General features: G+C 41.8%; 1 protein-coding gene across 5 annotated transcripts in view; it reads left to right on the top strand.

Moving 5' to 3' along the window:
* The first annotated feature begins 4,074 nt into the window (after positions 1-4,074).
* TCF12 (transcription factor 12) overlaps positions 4,075-17,529 on the top strand; it is a 307,685-nt gene continuing 294,230 nt past the window's right edge. For 3 of the 5 annotated variants that reach the window (XM_036440877.2, XM_045582229.1, XM_036440845.2), the window contains exons 1-3: positions 4,075-4,210; positions 5,232-5,328; positions 6,326-6,398. In XM_036440877.2, the coding sequence (XP_036296770.1) occupies positions 5,254-5,328; positions 6,326-6,398 (148 nt within the window). In that variant the 5' untranslated portion in view covers positions 4,075-4,210; positions 5,232-5,253. Of the gene's footprint in view, positions 4,211-4,967; positions 4,992-5,231; positions 5,329-6,325; positions 6,399-17,529 lie in introns of those variants that run through there. The other 2 variants (XM_036440855.2, XM_045582232.1) reach the window with 2 other exon arrangements.

Below are 17,529 nucleotides of genomic sequence, written 5' to 3'. Positions count from 1 at the left end.
TAGTTTCTGTGTTGTTGTGGAACAATGGATACCATTTTTAATCATTTGCGTTTGTGCTGTTTTGTGTTCTCTCTGGAAGCTTGAAGGTCTTCCCTTTGTTTGCAGTATACTCACAATTCCTGGTCACGTGGTTGGGTACAGTTCTATTTTTATTTGATGTGGTGAGCTCTTGGTGAACCCATTTAATTTGGTAACTCACGTACTTCAGTTCGGGGGGTTGTTCTTAGATTATTTCATTGATGACTTCCATCCTTTCCCCGTCGCCTCTCTTTTTGGAGTCCTTTTTTGGATTTTGAACCCCCTGAAGTGGTCTTCTCTGAGTTTTTGTTCTCTTTTCTGGGAAATTTCCTTACCTTTCTCTTCTTGTTTATCACCCTCCCCCCATTTATACTTTCCTGTCTTCGATGCTAAATGTCTCACATGATAGTGGTTTCCTTCAAATGTCTGATAATCCTGGTTGTCTGCTCCATACTTAAGAATAGGGCAACAAAAGGAGATTTTTGTTAGCCAGAAACTTATCTGTAGAGTGATTTGTTTGAGTTCATAATTGGGGAAACACCAATGTCAGTACCTTCAGGTCTTTCCTCTTGGGTTGATCAGATTCCACATGGTAGGATCTTCTAATCTCCTTGGAAGTGGACAACCTGGCTGCCAAAATCCGGGTTCCTCAGCATCCAATATAAGAATATTCATTTAATCTCTCTACCCATCAGAGGTCTCCTGGTTCACTACCTGCAGAGAATAAGTTTGCAGTATTTTACCTAGATAAAAGGGAGATGTTTGTTTGCCTGACTACATGTAGTTTCAAAAGAAATCTGGGGATCTGATTGCTTGTTAAGCAGCTTTGCAAAAAAATCCTCCTTATAGTATTTCCCTCTTTCCTCACTTCACGAGCAACTAGTTATGAGTCTTTTGATGACTAGTTATGTCTAGTTAGAGTCTTTTGGCAACCTTGAAGTATATATGGGTTTGGTGATTGATTTTGACTCATTGCTGCCTTAAGAGTATGTTTTGCTAATCTACTACTTTTTTTTTTATCACTCTTACTTTTCCAGCTAAAAGTCTTCTCAAATTTTGTTGCTATTGTCTTCTCTTTGCATCCTCATGCTTTTAATCCTTAAAAATTCATCTTATTTTTAAAAATATATATTTTATTGATTTTTTACAGAGAGGAAGGGAGAGGAAGAGAGTTAGAAACATCAATGAGAGAGAAACATCAATCAACTGCCTCCTGTACACCAGTTCATAGTACTTCCATTATTGATGAATTAAAAATCTAAAATTCTACTAGTCATCAACAGTCCTCTTTCCTCTTTCCTCATTCTCTTCTACCAATAGTAACCTTCACCTTTGTGGGATTTTCTGGTATAGATTTTGCTTTTTTCTCTCCTTGCTAGTGTCATTTTTTATTCAAGCTTATAAATAGTTTGTATGGGTGCTATTTTCAGGTATGATGAGATAGATATTCCCTAATGCCCCATCTCATGTCTTTTTCCCCTTTAGGGTTCCTTCTTGCATATTTCAAAATAGTGACTTGTCCTATAGACCAAAGCATCCTGGGTTGGATTCTGGTCAGGGTTTGTGCAGGAGGCAACCAATCAAAGTGTTCCTCGCATCGATATTTCTCTCTGCCTATCCCTCTCTTGTCGATTTTCCTAAAAATCAATGAAAAATATCCTCAGGTAAGGATTAACAACAAAACAAACAAACAAATCAGTAAATAAAGTGTTTATTATGCACTAGGCACTATGTTAAGTGCATGGTACAGACAGCTGCATGGCAGTCCCAGTCCTCAAGGTAGTCCCAGCCCTCAAGGAGTATATAAATTCCTTGAGGAAAATAAAGTATAAAACCATATGGCCCGTAATAGTTATGAAAAGTTCATTATTCAGTCTGTCAGAGGAGTGAGGGAACTCCATATCTGAGGGTGCGGGCAGACAGCTGTTTCTTTCTGTGAATTAGTTGTATGAGAAGAAACTGGCTTTCCTTTTCTCTTGAAAAGAACACAAATCTTTCGGTTGGGATTATATACTTTCCCCATTTCCCAAGACTTCTTTGAGCCATTGAATCTTACCACTAGAATGGGGCCTTAAAAGCCTGTCAGCCTTCCCACCTGACGAATAGCCATGTGTACACACTAGGTTACAAATAGCAGAAAGCTCCAATCCTGTCGGTTTAATCGATGAAGAGAGACCTGGGTTCAGAAGCTGTTTGAGCAGAGGCTCAAAAACATAATCAGAGATCACATTTCTTTCTGCCTATGCTTTCCCCATGTCTGCTTTATTTTAACCTCGCTGGACCTTGTGGATGGGAGATGGCTGCCCACCGTCTAGGGCTCTGGGACCGCCCCCTATCCAACCCCTATAGAACATTCTAGTAACATGCCTTCCATTTTTGAGTTTTTTATGAAACCTTGATTTTTGAGTACATGCAGCTGAAGCTGCCTTGGAATATATTGTAGAACAAACAAATAAGAACTTTTTTAGAAGTCCCCAGCAAATTGTTCTTCTCAGTGGCCCAAACTGTATTATGCCCATTGCTGACCAATAACTGTAGCAGGGAATGTGAACGTGCTGGTTTACTTTAGTTGGATTTATGCTAACTTGCTTGTACTGGAACCCTATGCTCCAGTACCCAGCCAGGGCAGGGATGTGACTCTAAGAAAGAGGGGGGCGGGAGGAGAGAAAGAGGTCGGTGTTTACCTAGGTAAGGAGTGGATATAGGGGAGGCTACTACTGGATCTGGCACGAGGTCCAGGGTGCAGCCATTGACGTCATGGAAATCCCTGCCCCAAGCTACAATTGCCTTCTCCCGCTGGACAGCTCCGGTGGTTGTAATCAAGTAATTGGTTACCGCATATTTGCAGGGAATCTCCCTCCTTGCTTCCCTGTCCCGGTGGTTAGTTACCCTCAAGGTATTGGCTGCTTCCTTCCATTGGCTACTTTGGAAATTGTCTCCTTTCTTGAGTGTTTCTCCTTCCTGGCTCTCACCGGCGTTCCCTGCATTCACTGCCCCCAGAGAGTGAGCACACGGGCTGCCGTTAGAGAAACCTTTCCTTCCATCTCCAAAGCGAAAGGAATTGAGGTTTTTTTTTTAGTTTTATTTTGTCTTCTATTCCGTTTGGGAGGTTCTTTAGGCCAAGTTCAGAGAACTTGCGCCCAGAGAGTGCCTGTGGGACAGTCTCTCCCTGGGTCACATGCAGGGACTGGCTCGGTCCATTTCCCAGAGCTGGTCCGGCGGTGCCGTGTGGTGGTGGCCCCGGCTGGGGATGGGGTTCGGGTGGGACGCGGGGTGGGACGCGGTGCCTGCAGGCGGGGGGGCTCAGGTGAGTGGAGAATGTGGGGACCTGCCGCCCGCGCAGCTTTTGCGCGGTTTGAGGGAGGCTTCGCCCCTTCTGCCTTCCGCTCAGCAGGACCCCGGACCCACCGCACCCACTCCTCGTGCGGACCGAGCGGCCGGGGTCCCAGCCCCGCGCACGCATCTCCCCGGGCTGGCACTCCGGACTCCCGCCGCGCTCACTGCCGCTCGCCCCGGGACGGCGGCCTCGGGCTCCGCGGCCTCGGGCTGGTGGCTGGGGCAGCGCATCCAGATGGGCCCGCAGGGGCGTCCCCGCGGCTCCGAGGTGGGAGCGGGACCCGCTGGAGCCCGCCGTCCCGCTCGCTCCCGGGGGCCCGCGGGCGGCGTCCTCGGCGGGCGGCCCTGCCTCGCGGGGTACCTGCGCGCGGCCCCCGCCCCTCCCCGCCCCGCCGGCCGGGCCCCGGCCCGCCTCGCCCCGCCGCGGGCTTTGTCCACCGGCCGCGGCCGCCCCTCCCCGCTCCGCCGGCTCCTCCCCGCCCCTCCGCGCCGGCCCCACTTCCTCGGGCGCGGCGGCGGCGGCGGCGGCGCGGGCCGGGGACGAAGGGGTTAAGCCGGGCTCTTCCCGGCGCGGAGGGATCCGGAGCCCCGCCGAGCGCAGTGCTGAGGCCGCTGCAAGCGAAAAAAATGTCCGCCTGAGGAGACCCACAAGTTCTATTCGGGGGGACCGCCAGCCCGCCCCGGGAGCAAGGGGCGGCCAGGCCCGAGAGCCGCCTCCCGCGCCCGGACCCGGACAGCTCTGCGCGGGCCGAGGGGGCCGAGCCGCCCGCGCGGCGCCGGGGAAGCGGGAGCCGCGCTGCCGGCCGGAGTGAACTTTAATCGGGGAGGTTGGTTGGATGCGGAGACGGGGCGGCAGGTAACTGAGCGGGAGCGGGTGGGGGACGGGGGCGCCGTGGCGGGGCGGCCGGGCGGCGGGGCGTCCCTGCCGGAGGGCGCGGAGGCGCCCCCGGCCGGCGCCCCAACTCCGTGCCCCCCTTTGTACCGCGCGGACCCGGGGTCCCCCTCCAAGTTGGGGAGCGGGGCGGGGGCGGAGGCGGGAGCGGGGCGGCGAGGCCCGCGGGCGGCGCGCGCTCGGCCCTGGGCGCGGGGCCCCGCTCGGCTCGGGGACTCGGGCTCGGGGCGCTGGGGCCGCGGGCCGCTCCGGCCGCCCCGCGCGGCGCATTGTTCGGCGGGGCCGGCGGCGGCGGGCCGGGCGGCCAAAGTGGGAGGAGGCCGAGCCGCGGGAGGAGGACGCCGCCGGGCGAGCGCCAGACGAGTTGTCGGCGTTTCTGGTTTCTGTTTTTTACAAACGCCCCTCGGACGCTAGCAAGCGGGGTGCCGGGGCGACCCCCCCGCCCCCGGGGGGGGGCTGGCCGGGGAGGTCCGGGCGGCGGCGTTGGCGGCCGGGGACGCGGGCCTGCGGGCGGCGCGCTCCCTTCAACTTGTCAGCCCCATTGTTGCCGGGCCCGGGCGGCGCTGGGCATCTCCCCGCCGCCGCCACCGCTCGGCTGGCGGCGCCCGGACGCCCCGCGAGACCCCCCGCCCGGGCCGGCCCCGCGCGCACGGCTCCCGGCTCCCGGCTCCCGGCGGCGGCGGCGCGGGGCGGGGGGCGCCGCGGAGGGAGGAGGGGACCGGCCCGGAAACTTGCAGGAGCGGCGGCGAGTTGCGGGGGGCCCGCTGCGTGGCCGGGGAACGCGTGGAGGCACGGACCGGACCGGGCGGGCGCGGGCTCCCGGCTCTCCCGCCCCCCCACCCCGCACCGCCCGCGGGGACCGGGGACGGAGGACCGAGTGGGATGTCTGGTGGAGTCCGGCCCGAGCCCCGCTCCGGCCCGAGCCCCTCTCCGTCCCCTCGGGGGTCGCCCGCTGAGCCCGCTTCCTCCTCCTCCTCCGCCGCAGGACCCGCTAGAAGTGGCCCAGGATGAATCCGCAGCAGCAGCGCATGGCCGCGATAGGGACCGACAAGGAGCTGAGCGACCTGCTGGACTTCAGTGCGGTAGGAGAGCTTCCCGCGGCATCTCGGGGTTCTGCTGAGGTTGACTTAAAAAAGAAAGAAAAAGAGAGAAAGAAAGGAGGTGGTGGTGGTGGGGGGGAGCGACGTGGAGACTTCCCTAGGCGGCGTGAACTCCCTTTGCTTTGAGCAGAGTTCTCAGGGCTGGAGTCCAGCTCCCCCAAGTTGGACACCTGAACTTTGATGTAATGTCTAGACTTGCAGATTTGAAACTTTATTGCCAAAAGGGGTCATTTATTTTAACCGGTTGAAAGGAAAACAGTGTAATCGGGAGCTTTGGTTGGAGTCACCCTCTGACCCTGGTGATGATGAGGGATTTTGAATTTCATAGGGAAGAAGGAAATTATTTTTTCTTCAACCAACTCATAACCGTTTCTCTCTCCCCAAGGTGTGGTATGTGAAAGATGTCTTTTACAAGAGGGGCCAGCTTTTTGAGCTGAGTTATCTTTGTAATACACATATGTGTGTATGTATATATGTTTGACATTTTTTTACACGGGTTAGTAATTGAGTGTCTCCAAAGTATCTGTTGAAACCTAAGGGCCCTCTGCCCTTACTTTCAATGGTTGAATTCCTTTTTTAACTGTTGTTAGGAGTCAGGACCAATCCCTACTTTATAAAACTTAATATAATGGATCCTTCGTGTATGTGGTAGTTTCATTTAATTTGATTCTGACTGCGCGTATTAAATTGTAATGTAAATGTAATGAGATTTAATTAGTTACAATCATGGACAAAAGTTTACTATTTAAACTTAATAATCTTAGAAGCTTTCATTTAAGTAACTGGTTTTGCAGGACAGAATATAACCAAGTAGTGTTAGCAAATAGAATCATAGTATATTTGCCTTTCTGGGTTGAATGTACATTTCAAATTTTATTTTAACGTCCTTCTGAAATATAGTAACTAACTGATGACTCTTGGTTTGTAAAGAGTCTAGAAGAATTTCAGGACTAATAGATACTTTTGGGTTATTTTGCAGATGTTTTCCCCACCTGTTAATAGTGGGAAAACCAGACCAACAACACTGGGAAGCAGTCAGTTCAGTGGATCAGGTAAGATGATGTCTAAAATCAGAACCTCATATTTTGATGTTGTGATACAGTTTAGTAGAAAAACATATAAAGTATTTTAATATCTTTCTTCATTGTATTCTTTAGTGTGTTGTTAAAATTATAAATAAAAACAGGACAAAAATAAAATTATAAATAAAAACAACCAAGCCCAAAATGTGGGCTGTTGCTGTAAGAATCTGTTGACATTTCACTAAGAATTTCAATATGGATTAAGAATTACTCTCTTTTTCTATGAATTTTTAAATTGAAAATTGTCTTATTTGAGGATTATATCAGGCCTCTATATTTAGAAAAGTACCAGAAGAAAATGCACTATGGCCATATGTGATCTTTTAAAAAATGTTTATTTAAATATATCTTTTTAAATTTTGCTAAATTTTTAGTCCATAGCATTATGTAACCCAGGTTTCTAAAGAATTGGTAAAATATTATTATTTAATATATGCTCATGAAAAGTAGAATTGAGCCAAGCAACAATTAGTAAGATGCTTTTTTAAAAGATGGCCATTCCCTTCGTAGTTTGCAGCAAATTAACAATTTTGTGGATGGTTATTTAAAATGTTAATGGAATAAAAGTTACAAATAAATGAAAAGGAGTTAGATTTATTTTGAAATGACACCTATTAGGTGACTGAATTCTGTCATACATTCAGATTACATGATGTCCTCTTTAAATTTATCTTCTTATATTTATAACTACTCTGCTCCATTAACCATTTATCCCATATTTCTTAAGTATGCATAGTTTTGTTTTTCTACCTTATTTAAATTCATGATTAAAAAAAAGATGTTCTAAAAGCTAGGTCCGTTCTAATGTACAAAAGCTATAATTTTCTGTTTAATTTAAATTTATTCATTAGTGCTCAGAGATAGATGAAAACAAGAACAAAAACCAACAAATACCTAAAGCCATGACAGTACCACCTTAAAAAAACCAGCTGTCAAACCTCTGGGCTGAAACTCCGTAATTCCTCTTTGACTGGTACTTTTATTTCCTCTGGTATAGTGATAGCGATTTCTTAAGATACTGTGAGAGCAAAACATTAGAAAGAAAGATTAAATTAGTTATCATTTTACTACTATATTACACTTTACATTTAAAAGCATTTCTATTTAAAAGATATACAGTAACTTAATTTACTAAAATTCATTTTTAATGATGAAATCTTAGCTTATGAGAAAAATAATATGTCGTTTAATATTTTAAATTAAGTATAATAAAAGCACTTTGGATTGTAAATATCCTAAGGCTAACACTATCCTTAATATAAAGGGTACCATAACATGTCAGACAAATGCCAGCTCTTCTCCCACCTTTTTCCTTTTACTGGCAATCATTTGAAGATTGTCACTTTTTGGGGAGAGGGGAGAACATTATTAGTTAATGTAGAAGAAGGCTATATTTTCTTTCTTCACTACTGTTTTGAGTATGTCTCAATTTTTGCAACTAATAATTCATTCTCAAGAACTTTCAAATTTACTTTGCCTAATATGTAGTACATGCTTAGTATATTTCATTAATGAATAGTGATACATTGCTGTTTCAGGCTGTTAGTTCCAGCTTAAATCGTGGAAATTATATTTAACTGACACATTGATATCAATAACATGGACTTTAGAAACTTGCTATTAGAAATATTTTCTGTTTTTAGAATAAGGACAGTTTTTTCACTTTATAAAATTAAGAAGTGATTTTTACAGTCTGTGAAATTAAAAAGTAGGTGAATTTGTTGTGTATTACAAACATGGCGTTGGAGAAGTTGTAGGTCTTTGCTTGCATTATATGAATTTTTTTTACATTTTTACATTGTACAAGTTGTAGTATTTGATGTTTTTGGAGTAGGAATTTCTTAGTTTTAAAATTGCTAGACTTGTTATTTATCCATTGAAAGTTTGAATTTAAGCACTTGTATTTAGTGGACATAGTAATTTTTATCTGTGGTTTGTTTTAAATCTGGAAAAGAATTTTTAAAAGCTATAACCTTTAATAATTAGTTTTGGGGAAGGGAAAATGCCGTGTGATTATTTTATATCATAGTACATATATTGGTAGCTATGGTTTTCCTGTAGCCATTTCTTATTGTAAAGACAATGTCTAAAAGAATTTGGTATAGTAGTATTATTTATATATTTTACTAATATTTGTATTATCTGTCTTGATATCAAAGGATATGCAATACGTCCTAATGCTTGTTTGTTTGCAGCTTACAAGGATCTAAAGATCTGACTTTGCTTCTGAAGAGCTGACTTAAAGATTAGCGTTTTCTTATCTTTGGAGTAATTTGTAAAACCCTAGCCTTTTGCCTCATGGAGACTATAATTGTGCAGTATAATTCCTTTCTCGATTATTTGTCCTTTTTAGGATGATTTAATTTCACAGTGAGATTTTCTTGAGAAATAATATATAACACCTTTGGAATTTTTTGAAATGGAAAACATACATGACTAGAGTACATAATGTTATTTTTAAAATTTTATTTCTAAAGCAAAACAAATAACTCTTATGATAGCTGATACTTCATAAAAAATCACTATGGAAAAGATGAATGAATGTGTTTTATTTACTATTATTTGTTTTGAGGAGTCTTCTAAAATGTCATTTTCTCAGTAAGGTATTAATTTTCTTTGCCTGATAAGACTGAATTTATCTGCATGGTATGGCAGAGTCTCGGAGGTGGTCTCAACAGTGATCTCGAGAGAGGCATTTCTATAGGCGTTAAAGGTGAGGCACTGTGTTAGGGCACTGTATAAAAGGAAAGCTTGTTGAAAGGATTTAACAAAATTGAAATAGTTAAGGTGTTATGAAATCCACTGTCCCCGAAACTTTAGGGTTTGAGTATGTGGAACTAAGTTCTGATCCTGGGTTTAATTTTTAGTATAATAGTTTAATGTTTATGTGCTGTATGAAAAATCTGTTAGTTTTTGAATCCAAGTAATAAGAGATATTGCAAGGGCTTGGGATATATATTCAGTATGTGAGCAATATTGAGTCTCTCTGTCTGTTATTTCTATCTAGAAAGTTGTTTTAACTAGCAAGTAAAGCTTTACTTTTCCTTGTTCAAATCCAACTTTGATAATAGTTCCTGACCAAGATTTTTGGAAATAATTGTAAAAACTATTTCTAGCTCTTAAATTTTATAAGGTATATAGTTTTTCATTCTCAGTTACTGATTAATTTCTGGAGGGAGAAATTTTTCATATGTACACTTAGGCTTTTTGAGAATGTTGCTGTAGCGCCAGAAAACTAAATTCTTATTAAGTTGATCTTTAAATGCTCTGGTTTCTCTTCAGACTGCATAAATCTTTCGCCTTTTACTAAATTGATCTTTAGCAAATTTTTTTAAATTGAATTAATTTTTTGTAGTTTCACATGCAGTTGTAAGGAACAATACAGAGATCCATGTACACTTACCAAATTTTCTGCAGCGCTAACAACTTGAAACACTAGTACAGTATTACACCCAGGTTATTGATAGTGATATAGTCAAGATACAAGAACAGTTTTATCACCAGAAAGATTCCTAGTGTTTCCCTTTATATTATACTTGTAAAGTAATTAAAAAAAAATCTACGGTAAGATTATTAAATACCTACTCACCGTGTTAAACATGGAGTTAGCTTTTCAAATTGCCTGTACCATAATTTGAAAATATTTTAAAAAATCAAAAAAGCAAACCAAAATTTACCAATGCAACTGAACTGTAATGTAAGTAGAATGGTATGTTGTATCAGGTAGAAACTAGGTTTAGCCTTTATATATAAAGTATTTTAAGGTTATGAGTACAGTATGGTTCATGTTTTGTACCTAACAGTGTGAAATTTATAGTAACTATCATGTGTCATAATATACACGTGTTCAAATTTAGTGCTTTTATTTGGGTAACCAAACCATGTTAAACATTTGTTTCCTTCAAGTTGTAGTGTGAATGAAATAACTTCAGAGTCAGCAAGCATGTGAAGAAAAATACAGTATTTTAGGATAAATATTGTCTGCTATTAAGTGGCTCATTTAAGGTAAAAGTTAAGTAACAAAAGTCTTTAGAGAAAAACTGTTTATGAAAACACAAACTTGAAAAACCGAAAAATTAGAGACAAGTTTATAACCATAGGTATTGTGTGCTTTTTAGAATAGTTACTGTAGTATACCTTCAATAGTCATTGGTTTATAATGATTTGAAAAATAATTTGATTGGGTCACAATTTTTAGAGACTTGTTTATTATATATGTGGTATGCCTATAATTAATTATTTAAATACAAGTTTAACTTTCTTTTAGGCTACTATATCGTTTTCTTTGAGTTTTTAAGTAATTCTTTTGGAACAGGAAGATAAAGATGAAGATACTAAACCTTAAATGTAAATGCAATTGTTTTCACACTTCAGATTTAATGGGGTTATTTAGAATAATCTCTTATTAAAGCCTGCTAGTCTTTCTGTTCTTGAACAATTGGTAATCATGCCTGGAATATCACTGCCTACTTAATGTTGTCAGACTTGGATAACTCTTGCCTTAAGAGAGTCAAGTAACGGTATTAGAAAGTGTCTTCTGAAAAAAAAAAAGATCATTTCTGGACAGTGTGTTGGACACCTTTAAAAAACAACTTAATAGGACTGCTTTGGATACCACTTAAATATATTTTTTGGATGGGAATGTTGAGATTACAAATCTAATGCTTTTGCATTTAGGGTATAAAATGAGAAAATAAATATTTAAATATGTCAGTTCAAAAGACTAATTAATGACTTGTATAGGAAATAGGAAGGAGAAAAGGATTGATAGAATTGAAGGATTGGATTTATGTAGGTAAGAGAAATGAACCAAGGTTGCAGTTCTGGCATGGTTAGAGAGGATAGTAGTGCTGGAAGAGAGTAAAGATGTTGAATTGATTTGAGCATTTTAAAATTCACATGACCTGGGACTTTTCTGGCTAATTTAGGGATTTATGACAGAAGTATGCAAGGAGATGAGTAAAATAGAAATGTTGGTTAAAAAACAACAATGACGGTTCTTTTCTGCTTATAAAATTAATAGGTAGTGTTGAAAAAAACATCGGAGAATAGAAAAAATGGGAAGAAAACACCTATTTCACTATCTAGAGAAAATTGTTTTATTTCCCTTTAGCTTTACATTTACAAAGTTGAGAGCTTAGTGATGGTTTCCCTTTATATTCTGAATTTTAAATTTTGCTTAATATTATGAGTATTTTCTCAAGTTTTTATAAATACTTAATGAACATGGTTTAAAATTGTATGATATTACGTGGAAATGGACATAGCCTAGATTATCAAGTCAGTTCTCTTACTGCAAGAAATTTAGGGATTTTGTTAATTTTCTTTTTTTATAAAAATGTGATAGTGAGCACCTTTTTGTACATACATAGATTCTAACCACTCTTTGATTTTTTTTGGCTGGAGATACAGATCTTTTTTTTTTTTGTGCCTATAAGTTATAATTAAAGCTGAGTAAATGAATACCCCTTAAGGAAATAAACTCAGAGGGAGATAAATTATCAGGCCAAATATTTTTTTTTCTGTTTTTTTTTTTAATTTTTTAATTTTTTATTTATTTATTAAATTATTACCTGTGTACATATTTTAACATTGCCCCCCCCCCCCACATACCCTCCCTCCCCAGAGTTTTGTGTCCATTAGTTGTACTTATATGCATGTATACAAGTCCTTCGGTTGATCTCTTATCTCCCCCAGATCTCCCTACTCTCCCTGGTGTAATTTTACAGTCTGCTTGTTGCTTTACTGTCTTTATATCTATCTTTTGGTTTGTCAGTTTATAATGTTTTTTAATGTCCATAAATGAGTGAGGCCATGTGGTATTTCTCTTTTATTGACTGGCTTATTTCACTCAGCATAATGTTCTCTAGTTCTATCCAGGTTATCAGGCCAAATATTGATGTTAATGGTAGAGTTAGATATATAAAATTAGTGACTTTAGTTGATTATTTAATGTAAAAACACAAATTGTTATTAGTATACTAGAGGCCTGGTGCACAAATTCATGCATGGGTGGGATCCCTCAGAGATGCCTGTGGGAATTGGGTCCCAGCTTGCGCCCTCAGCCTTGCAGCCCTGAAGCCCCTCCTGGCACCCTGATGTGGCCTGGTACCACCCCCTCACCTGCTCCACCATCCCTCCTGTGGGGTGATCTATTGGGTCCCCCCCTTCCCCCACTCTCCTCTTGGCTCCCTCAGTGCCTAGGAACTGGACAGTGGCCCCACCCCCAGCCACTGGAGTTGGTTGCCGACTGTGGGGTGATCGAGCTCCTATTTGCATCTGCCTTGGTCTGGCACCACCTGCTCACCTGCTCCACCATCCTGCTGTGGTTCAGCTCTTGTCAGAGCCTTACTGGGTCCGCAGTGTCTCTATTGTTGCCCACTGTCTGCACCGCATCACCAATGCTTGCTGTGTGCCATGCTATCCCCTGATAGCACACATCATAGTGAGCGGTTCAACTCCTGGTTGAACTCCTAGTTGAACAATTTGCTTATTAGGCTTTTATTATATAGGACTAGAGGCCTGGTGCATGAGATTGTGCACTGAGTTGGGGGGTCCCTACGCCTGGCCTGCACCCTCTCGTAGTCTGGGACTCCTCTGGGGAAGTCTGTAAGCTGGCAGGCAGACATCCCTCTGGCAATCTGGGATCCCTCACTCCTTGCCACCCTGTCTGCCTGTTCACTCCTTACTGCTTGGCATGCTGCTCCTTAGCAGTAGGCTCCTTACTGGTAGACTTGCTGCTGCTTAGCACTGTCGCGGAGGTGGGAGAGGCTCCCTCCACCGTTATCACGCTTGCCATCTGTGAGCCCAGTTTCTGGCTGAGCGGTCACTCCCCCTGTATGAGTGCACTGACCACCAGGGGGCAGCTCCAGCATTGAGTGTTTACGTCTGGTGGTCAGTACGCATCATAGTGATTGGTCATTCCAGTCGTTTTGCTGTAATGGTCTCTTAGGCTTTTATTTATAGAATAGAGGTCTGGTGCATGAAAATTCATGCACTGGATGGGGGTCCCTCAGCCTGGCCTGCCCCCTCTCAGTCCGGGAGCCCTCATGGGCGGGAGGCAACCTGGTGATCTGGGGAAGGTGATGCCCCATCACACCTCTGCTGCTGTCACTGCTGGCAGCACAAGCCTTGACTGGCTCTGGTTACCTGAGCCTCAGACAGTCCTGGGCAGCTGGGCAGCTGCCATCTCTGATGTATAATATTTGGAGGAGGAAGGCACCAATACTTTTATGTGGAACTTATCAGATGTGAGCATGCGCCTCCGGCCAGCCCTGGGCAGCTGGGCTGATGCCATCCGAGGCTTGCCTGTGCTTTGGGCTGGCCCTGGGAAGCTGGACAGCCACCATCTGAGGCTTGCCTGTGCCTCGAGCCGGCTCTATGAGGCTGAGGGGACTGGGGGACTCTGGAGGCAGACATGCAGCTGAGGGGACTGGGAGCCACCATCTTTGAGGGCGTGACAGTCAATTAGCATATTCCCTCCTTATTGGCTGTGGGTGCCACTATCTTTGTTAGGGCATGACAGTCAATTAGCCTATTCCCTCTTTATTAGATAGGATGAATGGCATTTATATATGGAGTATAGATTTGTATATAAATGGATTGTGTATGACTGGAGAGAATTCCTATAATTCTTCATCCTGTATTGATTGAAATGGAGTAGAATCTATTTGGAGTCTGTCAGAGAGCACTTGAATTCTTGACTTTTTATAAAAAAGACAGTATAGTGCAGTGGGAAGAATTGGGCTTACGAGCCAGACAGCTGAATTGGAATCATTGCTTTGTGACTTGCTAGCTAAGTGGCACCCTCTTAAGTAATACTAATGATAATATTAATTATTATTAGTAGTACTAATTATAGTTAGTGTTATAGTCAGTGTTTATTGAACTATTATTGTATGCTAGGCACTGTGCTGAGCAATTACAGGCATTATCTCATATTACTTTGGATAAAATGAGATGTTTGCTGGTTGGAGGTGGGGGAGGAGGTTTGAGAAATGCTGTCACTAGGGCAACATGTCAAAGTTGCTTTTTAGTGCCATAAAGTTATATATATTATTAAAAGTCTAAAAAGAAGTCAGGCAGAAGGGTAGTTTTGAAAAGTCATCAGGTTTGTTAGGACCTTACCTTTTATTTTTGTAGTTAATTTCTTCTTAAGACTTTTTTTTTTTTTTGTAGACTAGCTATTGTATAGTGCAGAAAAATGAGTAGAAACATGTACACCTTTTGTACACCTTTTGAAAACCTTTTGAAAACCCTCTTCAATGCTTAGGCAGCACCACTTGGATGCAGTGTTTCTCCATATTTTCTCCCCAGCTACTTGAAATTCTTTCTGGAATGAGGTGTAGACTCAATAAATAAAATAAAAATTACATGAGCTGAGAGGATAGAATAGTTGGGAGACAGGTTGGTGAAAATATTAAGAGTCTCTAGGGCAGAACTTCTCAAGGGTAGAGAAAGAACGTAAACTCCCTTGGTAAACCTGAAGCAATACCTTGTGAGCAGAAGAAATCTTAAAAATTCATGTCATTTTACTCTCTGCTCTGTAGCACAAATGTATTTGGTGTAATATAAATATGTTTTAGGTAATCACTGAGTAAAGTGGAAGTTCTAGTAAGGTGCATTATGTTTAGCCTTGGCATCGCCCTCCTCCTGTTTTGAGTTGTACTTTTGGTGTTAAGGGCCAGAGGAGTGGGATGCAGACCTATACTATCTTTTCCTTAGTGAGAAGCCCACCATTGAAGTATATTCTTTAGATGTCTTTATTTCTGGATCACTTCTTTCTATAGAAGTCTGTGGAGAGAGATCATTACATTAGAAGAAAAATGGCTTTGTTAGGGAGGAAATTATTACTTTGTAAACTAAATGAGAGATTTGTTAGTAATGTTACTGTCATTTGAACCTCTGTTTTCTGATTACAGGTAGACCATCTGTAATTTCTTAACATATCCTTGACATGAGAAGAAAATGTATCTTTTTTAGGGGGAGAACTTTGGTTTTTTTATTTGTTCCCTGTTTAAAATGGGCTTTCATAAAGACCATGTTGAGTCATCCAGGCTAGTTAGTGTAAGCTGATTGGGGACTTAAAGATCACATTTGAAGATCACACAGAAATGAAAACAGACTAGGGATTGTTACTAATTTTTATTGCATTGGATAATGACTCAAGTATGAAACCTTCAATATAAAACAATAAAACAATTTGAGATAAGTTGCAGGACAGAAAAACATTACTTTTCAAAACAACTGTACTACTATATTTTCCCATATTTTTGGTTATTAAAAACAGAGAAAGTTTGTCTAAGATGTCATTTTGTCAGGTCTATTTTAGGTGTTAGGAAGGTACCTGTATTTGAGTTAAGGGAGTCTTTGAATTTGAAAGATTATTCCAGTTACATTAAGGATCTGGAGGCAACTTTTTTCAACAATTGTTGGTTTATATATTTACTTATTTACTTTTGTTTTGCTGGTGAGCCATTGTGAAGCTTTAAAATGAGCAGAATCACCTCATGATTACTATTCTACGACTTCATTGGTGGTTAATGTACTAGTAGAGAACACAGTTAAATTTAATATCATCCTGCAACTTTAATCGATGAGCAAATGTGCTCAGCAAGACTTGAGCAGTGGTGGAGCACCACAGGGATCCCTCCTAGGAGAGAATTACAGTCATCAAGCTTCTCAGTCCTTGAAGCATATGTTGTTGTTTTCCAGTTGTTGGGGATAAAGAAAAGTTTTGTGCCGCTAGAGAGGAAAAAATGCTAGGCTCACTTTGACTTATGCCTGAAGCATGATTTGGCCACAAGTTAGAGAATCTGAGTTTGTATGGGCACTCATAGGCCATGGGTGAAAATCTTTGAGTTTCCTCTTAGTTTTTTTGCCATGTGGAAGCCCTTCTATATCTAGCTGACTTTGTCACCTGTTAGAAGCCCCTTGCCTCTCAGTGTAGCATTGATATGTTAAGGATCTGGAAAATGTTTTTCAATGTTGGTCCCAATTTGGGATAAAGTTAATAAAGTTAAAGGGGAAACTTTATAGCTGGCTTGAGTTGATTATGCCTCTCCAAGTAGGAAAGTAATTAGGCCCATTTCAAGACTATAAATATCCTACCTGTCTCTTATCTAAGCATCAGCTACTTGTTTTTGTTTTAGGAGATAGAGCCTACTGTATTATATGTCAAGACCACCGGTTATCCTTCAAAGGGCCACGATCCCTGATCTACAATTTTGAAACCCAAAAAAGTTTGAATAACAAATTTTCCTTTAAATTGACCGTAAACTGTTTTTCATGGCAAAATGTGATCTTACCTGAGTGGAGGCCATTGGCATTCTCAGTTTTCCTAGTAACTGTATGGTTACCAGGTGCTGGGGGTGATTTGTAACATATGGTATATGTATACTCTATATTTCTTTTCTAAAATCTGAAAAACTGGGTTCTAATACGCACCTGGCTCCATAGATTTCCAAAAAGATATTATAGACCTTGATCTGTGTGTGTATGTCTCCAAAATAAGTAGTTCTTTTTTGGATTAAAAATCTGTATTAGAGATTTTTATTACTTTCAATACAGAAGAAAATTGTGGTGGTCTTGGTACTATAAAGGAAATTCTTCTTGGAATGTAGGGTTCTTAGGTTGAGATTTGTACTTTTTGAATAGTTCGCCCAATACTTTGATTTAGGAGATAAATATATATACATATAAATAAAAATATACAAATAAAAATACATATATATTTATATATATTTATATTTATATATTTATGTATATGTATTTATATAACAAATCTTTATTCAGATTATTACAGGTGTTCCTCTCCCCCCCAATAGCTCCCTTCCACCTGATTCCCAATCCCACCCCTTGCCCCTACCCCCTGCCACTGTCTTCATCCATAGGTGTAAGATTTTTGTCCAATCTTTTCCTAAACCTCAGACCCTCTTTCCTCTGAAAATTGTCAGTCCACTCCCTTTCTATGTCCCTGATTCTATTATATTCACCAGTCCATTCTGTTCTTCAGATTTTTTATTCACTTGATTTTTAGATCCACTTGTTGGTAGATATGTATTTGATGTCTTTTTGTTGTTCATAGTTTTTACCTTTACCT

This window comes from Pipistrellus kuhlii, unplaced genomic scaffold, assembly GCF_014108245.1.
Source record: "Pipistrellus kuhlii isolate mPipKuh1 unplaced genomic scaffold, mPipKuh1.p scaffold_m20_p_1, whole genome shotgun sequence".
Lineage (NCBI taxonomy): Eukaryota > Metazoa > Chordata > Mammalia > Chiroptera > Vespertilionidae > Pipistrellus > Pipistrellus kuhlii.
Note: the sequence above shows the minus strand (reverse complement) of the source record. Positions and strands in the feature narration are given on the sequence as shown.